Source organism: Phalangium opilio, unplaced genomic scaffold (assembly GCF_054372755.1).
Source record: "Phalangium opilio isolate 3A_F unplaced genomic scaffold, DU_Popi_V2 ptg000082l_1, whole genome shotgun sequence".
NCBI classification, from domain to species: Eukaryota; Metazoa; Arthropoda; class Arachnida; order Opiliones; family Phalangiidae; genus Phalangium; species Phalangium opilio.
Genome location: NW_028324189.1, coordinates 20,487,055 through 20,497,409, shown reverse-complemented (window position 1 = coordinate 20,497,409; position 10,355 = coordinate 20,487,055). Strand labels below are relative to the sequence as shown.

General features: G+C 38.7%; 1 protein-coding gene across 1 annotated transcript; it reads right to left on the bottom strand.

Annotated features, from left to right (window-relative positions):
* Positions 1 to 425: 425 nt before the first annotated feature.
* Positions 426 to 2,328, bottom strand: LOC149653743 (mitochondrial nicotinamide adenine dinucleotide transporter SLC25A51-like). Its single transcript, XM_089847044.1, has 5 exons — positions 2,193 to 2,328; positions 1,949 to 2,025; positions 1,684 to 1,882; positions 1,115 to 1,521; positions 426 to 503 (listed from the first exon to the last, which is right to left on the bottom strand). The coding sequence occupies exons 1-5, from the start codon at positions 2,326 to 2,328 to the stop codon at positions 426 to 428; spliced, it is 897 nt and encodes a 298-aa protein (XP_089703170.1).
* Positions 2,329 to 10,355: the final 8,027 nt, after the last annotated feature.

Sequence of the window (10,355 nt, the reverse complement as noted above, 5' to 3'; positions counted from 1 at the left end):
TGAAACTTTGACAATCAACTATAAAATAGCTTGAGATGTCAAATTTAAACTTGATAAGACGAAAGTACATTGTTCTCAAAGTTTACTACTGAACTTTTCAGAACTTAATAATATTTTATAAAATATTTGTTTTAAAATGGTCCTTTATAAATTTAAAGTACCACATTAAGATTATTTATAATTAATAATTTTAGCTAGGTGCATCGAGTAAGGCTTTCTCAAATAGTTCATAAGAGGCGTTCGTAATACCAAAAGTGAATAGACTACGTCAGAAAGTCAAGAAATAGAAGTTTTTGTTGCCTTTACCCGTGGTTTTAAAGAAAATTCTGAAGCAGACGATGCTTATATGAGAAAGTAAACCGTTATTGGTTGTATTTAAATTTCCCTCTTTTCCGTGCAGCCAATGAAACCTAAACAAAATTACATCACTGAAAGTAGTTTTCTACTCCCCTATCGAGTTTTTGTAACATGGCCGCCGACCCACCGCCGTACTTATCGCTTAACTAGAAATCGGAATAGTTAAACAATTTTAATTAGAAATGCCACGGAAAAAATTAGTAGGCGCGAAAAATCAATTCACGCAATGTGATTTTACGTTAAAAGAGACTTCTTTCAAATCCACTCAAGTTAAAAGTGAAGATTTGGGTCTGTTAACAGCTAAGCCTTGTACATTTGTGCTTCAAACGCAAACTTCACAAATACACCCACACCTTGCCCTTGAAGATACAAGAAGAAATAGTGATATTTTTAAAGAAACAGTGGCTATTGTGGCTTTAAAAGATGCAGAGAGCCAGACCGATTTATCGTGTTTTGACAAAAGCATATTAAATCTAAGTGTGCCTGGGGAAATACTTCAAATTTGAAGTGATAATGACAATGAAGCTTCCACGCAGCCTCCTTTGGATCTTAGTGTTTTGAAACGAAAGTTAAGGCGCAATGAGCAGGATAATATCCATGATGAGCCTGAACCAATGGCTAAACGCGTAAAATTAAAGTTTAACACGGCAGTTTCAATGCTTTTAGATTTTATTAATAACCTAAATAAAGGTAAGACATAATGATACCGGGGATATTATATAACAGAATACAGATAGATATTATTATAACAATTGACTTTTTTATCCCTCTCTATGTAAGGCAATTTGCACGCTTGTCGGAATGAAATGAATTCCGTTCCGCAGGACACTTCCATTTTGATTTTAATAACGTTGATAGGGTAAAAAATTGTGCTAATGAAGGAACGAATTAGCGCCCCACTAATAAAATGTTCAACTAAGTTAGCTAGCCACGTTTCTCTTTCAGGAAAGACATCTTTTATTGAGGCCTTTAAACCGAGGAACATGACGTTGCTCGGCCCATTTCGCATTAAAATTGGAGTCAACCCTCGATAGTATTCTTTAAAACCATAAACTCTAGGTTCCTGGAATGCGTGAAACGTGTTCTTGAATCGACTGTGATATTTTTGGTCTTGTAAAAGGGTTTGAACTCGTTCTAAAGGACTTAAGATGGCTTCTGTTGACCCTGCTAATTAAGCTGCCGCAGTTAATGACACCGGTGGTGGTATATTGGGAAAATGGTGTTTCAGAAACCGCCCATATTCGTAGTAAGTCCCAAACATGACAGACATTGAAACAATTTTTTGGATTAAGGGTGGTAGACACCCTCTGTAAAGGTTTTGTATACCTTCTTTACGTATCTGGTTAAAAGCGTATTGCATGTCTATGCCGTGTAACATTTTCCTGAACATTATTTTGTAGATAGGGAAAGTTAAGGCAATGTTTATGAAGCCCGAGCCCCCGCCGCAAAAGAATTCAGCAATTGCCTGATCTCTTGGCTTCCTCGGACGGTCAAATTCATTGGCATATTTTTGCTCCATGGATGTCTACAATTTAGCAAAGAATAATTCAATCAATGTATATTGTAAATATATATAATCTCCCCAACTTACTGAGAAGGCACAACTTAAATATATTCTCAAATTTGAAGGTTGAAGTTCAAGTTGACCCAGTAAGTGATTATTTTTAACTTAAGACCCGCGGCACCCGCCAAAGCAGCCAAGGCTTAGAGTTTAAAGAGACAGTCTAAAGAGCGAGTCCCCTCACTCAAAAATTTCGAATCCACCTTATTCCCTTTCGCCGGAAGGATAGCCCCCTAGATCACGCGACTCGCGGACGCAGGCTGCAGAGATTTACCGTTTGAACGTGATCCAGCGCTAGTGGCTCTCTGATTGGATAATCTATTTGAGCGACAAGCTCCCGCAGCCAACACGGGGGAAGCGTCCGAGTCGCTGTCCGTCTCAAGGGGTGCATTTTTTCGATTGCGCCACATTGTAAAACTGGTTCAAACTGGTTTATCGGAGGGGAAAAAGTCAGCACTAACCGATAAGCCTAAAAGTCCGATCCTAAAGACTTCGGCTCTAAGCCTAGGCTATGCAATATATTAAATTAATTTAATCTAACCTAACACTCGAAATGTTCGGTTCCTGGCAAGCTTGCCAATTATTTATCCCCTATAACTGATTTTCTTAAAAAGCTGTGGTTACCAGGTCAAGAAATAATGGAGACCAAAATTTAGGTTGCAAATAATGATCTCTTTATTATCCAGGTTCGTTAGGGTAGTTGTTTTTATACACAATAATAATTTTGGTGTTAGTAATAATAATTTATGATAATGACTATTTACATATGTAGAGTGAAATAAATTATGGGAAGCGCCAGTAGGGAATGTCCGTCTCTCATAAATGCAACACTTACAGGATGGCAAACTAGCTTAGTAGAGCTACTAGAACTAGACGTGGCTTTGGTATCCTGAGTAGTTTCGGTCATACTTCGAGAATTATCACTTCTGGAAGGAATGTAGCAACTGAAACCCGTTTAATTGATACAGGAAATTGGCCGCTTCTGCAAAATCTACCATTTATACGAAAATCCGGTTTTAATATCTTAACACCTTGTGACATGTTTAAAGCTATAGTAGCATTCAAATTGTTCGTGGTACTGGAAGCTACATAAGTAGACACTAGCTCTGTTAATTCAGCAAGCTTAGCGTTTAACAAAGCTACAGAACCCCGACTTATTACTGGTAAAGTTCCTTGAGGAACAAAATGTGAAGGACCAGAAGTTTTTGGTGGCCTTATACTGAGGAAATGTTCCAAATTGGTGATATGTTACCAAATGGAATTGTGGAAGGATAAATACTTGTGGTAATCACAGGTTGTTGTCCTACCACTTAAGTAGTACTGGTTATAGGCCTAGTACTAACGTTCACATAAGAGCTAGGCACACTTACATTGGCATGCGTATTAGTGGTAAGCCTTGGTTGTGAAGGCGCAAGAGAAAAGGGGTTGAGACCTGTCTGTATAGTTCTAAACCTAATTTGCGGTACTCTAGAATTAATATTAGAAAACGGATAACCAGTTCGACTTACAGAAACGGGCGGAGTGGACATTGTTGGTGGTGAGGCGCAACTGGCTAAAACGTGCGGCTTATTCACTTTGTGAAGTGCTTTGTTCCAACAATGCGCGTCTAGCTGCGATACGGCGAGGATCACGTGATCCAGCGCTAGAGGCTCTCTGATTGGATAATATATTTGAGCGACAAGCTCCCGCAGCCAACACGGGGGAAGCGTCCGAGTCGCTGTCCGTCTCAGGGGGTGCATATTTTCGATTGCGCCACATTGTAAAACTGGTTCAAACTGGTTATCGGAGGTGAAAAAGTCAGCACTAACAGATAAGTCTAAAAGTCCGATCCTAAAGACTTCGGCTCTAAGCCTAAGCTATCCAATATATTAAATTAATGTAATCAAACCTAACACTTGAAATATTCGGTTCCTGGCAAGCTCGCCAATTAATTATCCCCTATAACTGATTGGCTTAAAAAGCTGTGGTTACTAGGTCAAGAAATAATGGAGACCAAAATTTAGGTTGCATATAATGATCTCTTTATTATCCAGGTTCGTTAGGGTAGTTGTATTTATACACAATTATACAGGGCCGGTAGGCTCTTGTAGATATGACTTGATACCCGTTTGTAATGCTAAACGAAAAAATCACCTTTTTAGGGTTAGCGTCCCATAGAAAAAACATTATTATTTACCCGGTTTTTTAGGGAAATTGTCATAGGCGATATGGAAAAACTACAGCGAAGTTAGTTTTCGGAATACTTTCAAATTAACAAGCATTTTACTAATGTGAAACTTACCTGTTTAGTTTTTAAATAAATGAAGTCTAATTTTTGTAATTTAACTAATTAATTATGCCTCGAATTCCCTATTTCATAGCAGACGACAGTAAGAAAGTTTATTTCATAGCAGACGACAGTAAGGTAAAGCTAATTCATTTTTTGATATTTCATCCGAGCTTTAAGACCTTTATTTGGATTTTTTAATGAACTATAACGCCCTTAAAAACCAAAATTGTTTTTATCAGGTCCAATTTTCGTCTAAAAAAGTAATTCAGGTAAATAATTACAGTTAATAGCGGTTTTAATATCGTTTGAAGTAATTTTTCGACGTTCGTTTTGGTCAAAGCTTAAGTTGAATTTTGGTAAGTCTGTGTAATATACTCTTTATAGCGTCTTTCGTCCTTTAAGATAATAAAAAAGCTGATTTCCATCTCTGCTTTTCAATTTGATATAGTCTGCTTCGTTTCATGCTAGAAACATATCCTAAGTTCCTAACCCTAGGTCTTACACTTTAAAATACTACTGGAAAGATGACAAAAAGTGTTTTCGCTTGGCAGTTATGACAGTGGTGTTTACGAGGGCGCAGTTAATTCAACACTTCCATATGAGGTATACAGGTTTTCACTATTTTTTTAATTATATATTAATTTTACTTTGGCTATTCTCAGTGAGCATTCATATGTTAGAACGCAATTTCGGATTTTTGTGGTCTCCCAAGTCTCCAAAACTGTAAGTTTAACATTTTAGGGCAAATTATTATAATAATCAAGAATATGTATAGATCGTCAAGGGTATAAATAGGCAACCTAAGGCCCATTTGATTTATGATGTGATAGATCATGTTAGGTTTAGATACAGCTTAATGTTTAGATAGGCTTATGTTAGGCTAGGTTGTTATGAGCGGCTAAATGTTCATCTGATTTTGGAATTATCAAGTTTTATCAACTGACTTTATTTCCCCTTTTCCAAAATTTTACTAAATTGGATTTGTTTTTACCCCTGATTATTGCTAATGATCTTGTTTATTGCCACAAATTACCAAAAAATGGTGTTTTAGTTTATACCCTAAAAAGAGGCCCACTTTTAGCCATTCGTAGAGCGTTAACGGTGAACGCGGCCGAAAAAATAGAGAGCTAACTCAACGTAATTTCTGTCCAGCGTAACCGAAAAAAGCCGGCGGAAATCACGCAGTCGACGGTATAAATTTAACTTCCGGCGTTAGACCGTTCACACTACGACTGAATTTTGAGTTTGGCGGAAGATAGTTTTGGGTCACGTGACAGATTTGAGTGGTTTCTATTTTGCATTCTGAATTGGTATCTTTCTCCCCCCTTGTCGCGTAGAACGTACCAGAAGGGATATTTTCTAACTTCCTCAATAAAGTCTTCGTTATTAACCTCTAATCTCTCTTTATTTCCATTAGTTTCATTTTTCTTTCTTGGAGGTATGTTTCCGATAAGCCTTAGTCAACCACAAAAAAATGGCGGTTATAAATCTATCTCGCGTACGTGTGCGCTCTTGAAATTTATGGCGTAGTCTGTGGAATAATTTGATTGGCTGCGAAACCGAAAAAAATAGAACACCACTTACACCCGGCCAAACGGCAATTTCGTCAAGCGTAAAGATTTTTTGGTCGAACCCCTTTCTGCCGGGTTTTCCGTCGAGTGGGAATCTAGCTTTGGTCAGCATTACTAGGCCTATGATAGCAGCGCCTCACCAGGCGTGGCTTTACGAGAATCTATGACCCGCGTCACTTCATGACAAACTCCAGTTTGTAACGTATCTTACGAACTTATGGTGAAAATTAGTAACACGCAACGATAAAGTGTCATGCCACTGCATGGTCATGCGTAGAAATGCTTCTAAAAAACTGATTTTAAATTAGCATAGGGTTTTTTTGGCGCCTTAATAGTATTTATGTACTTTGTCAGGTTTGAAAATGTGGGCAGACAACTCGGTAAGCAAAACGGAGATAAGGACAAATCAATCAAAAGTAAGTCAAAAACGGAGATTCTTAAATTATCATTTAAGTTATAGTTACGCTAGCTTATGGTCATTGCCAAGTGTCACTTATTTAAATAAACTTGGTTTCATCCGCAAACGACAATAAATGAAGTAGGTCCTAGCTTAGTATCTCCAAAAGTAGATGAGGGGAAAGTTTGAAAGTGGCCAGAAGTCGCGAGGCATCAGAGTTTCGCCATGATTGGCCGTTCAATCGGCGTAGCTCTATTAGGCTTATTCACTCCCTAAAAGTAGTCTTTGTGCTAGTTCGCGGTTACCGTCGTCTGCTATTGTGTATGCTAAACTGAATTCGGTCGAATGCGGCCTCGCTCCAAGTCTTAAAATTTTTAATCTTTGCATACGGGTGGTGTACAATTTTGATGTGTCATTTAACCATGAAGATACCTATGCTTTATGCAAAAAATACTAGTCTGAACCGACTGTTAGCCATGTTTTTGTTCGGATCAAAACCGTTTTAAATCAGTTTCCGGTTTAAAGTTCCGTTGCGAGGGATTACATACCTAACAATCCTCGTTTAAGCCTAATGATGTGCAGTGGTTCTCGAAACTGGAATCTTGTCAGTAGCTCGACGGTGAAGACGAAAGAAGCGACTCCAAGCATTGCCGCCCACAATCTGAACTTGGCTTCAATGTCCTTGAACCCGAGTTTGTGGACTTCATTCTCAGCCGTCGAATGTTGAGGTTCCAATTCGAAGTGCCTGTCTCTCTCGAACACGCGGTGAAATGCTGTGATTTGGCCGGTTTCCACGAAAGACCGCAATCTGCAATCATCAAATGGTGAGATACTTTAATTTTTCAATTCAGTAACTTAAATCAGGTTGCAAAATTTGTCCGCGTGATTTATGCTGACTTTATTTGATAGTTTCAAGGTACACACGCCACACTTTTCGCCGGGACTTGAATAATGATATTCCCCAAAGATTTCAAGTGACACTATGAAGAGTTGACGATAATTATACCGATTTCGAATAAAATACGCGAGTTATTAAAAGAATTCGGGTGGATTTCATGGGCGCGTAGCAATATGAACATTAAACAAAAACCCTCATTTAAAGCGTGTTTCGTGATTTGCACGCTTTTCACTTGGACTTTGTTGACAGCGGTTTACCAAATGAGCAATTGATTGGTTTTGTGGTGTCAAAATTAAGCGGTGCTAAGAAAATGGTCTATGGGATCAATCGGTAGTTGGAAGTGGAACTGCTAAAATTTCCTTTCAACTACGCATCGGTTCCACGAGCAATAACGTAACGCGATACGTAGCTCTTGAACCCGCCATTACGCGCTCGAGAGTAGTTGTATGATAATTAGCATTTTTCCAGCGTTATTAGACAATGCGCGTGAACGCCAGTTGAGGCATAGAATTATGGAAGAAGACTCGAGTAGCACAAAAACGTAGATTGTTCTTACATTAAGAAAGTTAACGAACCTTTGGTTGATGTTCTTCAGAGCTTTAGGATTCATTGTTGCATTACGAACTGCGAGCACTAGCGGTTGTTGCAAGTACTTGGCCGAACCAAGATGAAGATGCGATAGTTTCAGCTTTTGCTCATCCGAGAGCATTAACAAGGCCATGTGTAAAAAAGGTATATCTCCAAACCATATTTGCTTTCCTGACTGTAAGTCTCCCGCTTCCAAGCCTTTTGCTCGCTGATGCCAGAGAGTTTTCATTTCATCGTCAGTCTGTTAGAATTGAAATTTTATTAATGGACTTTGGAAATGAGATTAAAGTGTTCAAAAATCTTCACCGATTGTTTAACATTGTCGTATATAGTCGGAAAAATGAAAGCTTTGGCGTCGGGTACTTTCAATAAATCCGGAATTCCGTTAATGTTCTCTATCTTCTGAGACGAGAAATTGGCTTTCAAAACTCCGTTGAACAAATTGACGAAAACCACTACTATCAAGAGATAAACGCCAACGCTGAAGCGAATCGCCAGTGACGAAGAAACATCGAAGCCTGCACCGACACAAACCAAAAGTACAAGATTGAGTGGTTGCAGGCACTGTTCATTTACTTCACTGTACTGGACGTGTGGGTGTGTTTGTGTGCACTGTTACATCGAAGGGGAGCGCGTTCGCGGTTTGCAATCAAAGCAAACGGGTTTGAAATTTCTAGACCGCATTCATACTTAATGGAAATTCGAAAAAGTTGTAGTTCACTACCTTAGATATTCCGCGTTTAATAGTGGCTGTAAAGTATTAAGGACCGATTTTTTAGAAATCGGCATTATCTCTCTATTGTCAACGTCATCTTATCTTTATCGATACTCGAAAGTTGTTCTCAGAAGTTGCTTGTTAAATCTTATTATATCCACAACTTTGTTTATAAAAAATCGTTTATCCACTAATTTGTGGAAAATGGATAGAAAATGCCCACCTCTAGGGGTTTTATTTCTCTTTTGATTGGATGTACTTTTAACTTTGCGCGTGCCCCATAGATGGCATGCAAAATTTATAGATTTATACGGCATCTTTCGTGTTTAGTGTTTACGCGTGCGACGGTGCGAGACAGGCAAGGGGGGCTCACGCTCCCTTCAAAAATTTTTTTCTCTCCAACAACTCGCTTGTGTGACGTCACACTAGACCACCACGGCTCTGCTTATCATAGGAATCAGGGCGCTCACTTTAAAATTTTGTAACTAACTGCCCTTTAATTTCCAAAATTTGAAAAGCCCGTCCCGGCCTGGCCCGATAAATTGTTGGACTCTGGAGACTCTACCTTTTCCCAAAATGGCTCCGAAATAAAGAAAGAGTTTTTGAGCAGCGACGGACATCATTGATCCTGGAATTCCCTTGACTCGCTTGTGAATGATATCAATCATCGTTAAGACTCCCATAACGCAAAGCAACCCGCTCCAAATCTGAAAAAAAGTGTTTTCAGAGAAGCAACGATTTTGAATTACTTTGCCAAAAAATAGACGTAATTACTAGATGGCTCTCAAGCACCCTATAGCTGGAGGCTCCTAGCAGCCCACAAACTAAATGATATGTTTATTTAGTATTTGTAGACGATAATCTTCTGTTTCATAAATTATAGTTAAGTAATTAGGATAAACAATGGGTGTAGTTCTTTGCATTTAATTCTGACACCCACAATTGCAACGCTAATCATGCAAAGCTAGTTCAGGAAAAGAGCTTACACTTAGAGATGTGAAATTACCGTAATTTTTAACAAGTCGCGAAAAAACATTTACGTATCAGCAAGTGTGGATGAGAGGGAAAGCGTGACAATGGCCATAGAGCCTGTGTTAAAAAACGTGGACATCAAAGTTTCGCCAATAACTATTTAGTTTACTAGTGACTGATGGACTTGCAAACTCGCGACTGAAAGTAGTGTACACATTTATGCTCCTTGGTTTAACCATAACCCACTCGATCACGCGCATCACTGCTCGCGCTATAGCTAAATTACCGAGATTTGTTTTAAACGTATCTAGTTTTATGTGCTCTTCTATTGCTTCGATAACCTTACTTAAATCCATATTATACCTTCAAATACCTTTTAAAACATTACCAGGTACTATGTCCTGACATCAAACACAAATCGAGGAAGGTCTAGCATACACAATAGCAGACGACGCTTACCGCGTAACCGCGAATTAACACAAGACCTATTTTAAGGGAGTGAACAGTCCCAGTATAGCTACGCCAATAAAACGGTCAACTACGGCGAAACTCTGATGACTCGCGACTTATGGCCATTTTCATACTTTTCCTCTCATCCACTTTTGGTATCAGCTAGGTGTGGTTGGGAGTGGGGAGGGCGTTTGAGTTTCCTATGAGCTTATTTAGTACAGTATTCGTATTTTTTAACTCATTTAGGTAATATTCGGTTGGGGTACATTAAGGTCTTACCACACATAGCTGAGCTAATGTAATACATTATTAGCGTTATCTCTTTCGCTAAGGTAATATTCGACATTACCCAACAGTTGGGGTACTTTAAGTTATTTTCGTCTATCCAGCCTCCACACACAAATCCACAAACATACACACTCACAGATCATAATCTGAAATGTCCTTCACACTCGTAGCTAAAAACCGATTACGACAACCGTTTGAAGGGTCAACGACAACTATAATAAATAACAGCAACACAGCCATTATAAATAATGAGTGCGTTATAACTGTTTATTTTGGAGAAAACGTAACC

Bases quoted from the DNA above. Each gene is read 5' to 3' on its own strand.
- LOC149653743 (XM_089847044.1), bottom strand. From the start codon at position 2,328: ATGTGGCGCAATCGAAAAAATGCACCCCTTGAGACGGACAGCGACTCG. The intron at 2,026-2,192 runs GTAAATCTCTGC...GCGGGTCTTAAG, and splicing joins CGCTGGATCACGTTCAAACG to TTAAAAATAATCACTTACTG. The intron at 1,522-1,683 runs GTATACAAAACC...CTTAATTAGCAG, and splicing joins TAACCAGATACGTAAAGAAG to GGTCAACAGAAGCCATCTTA.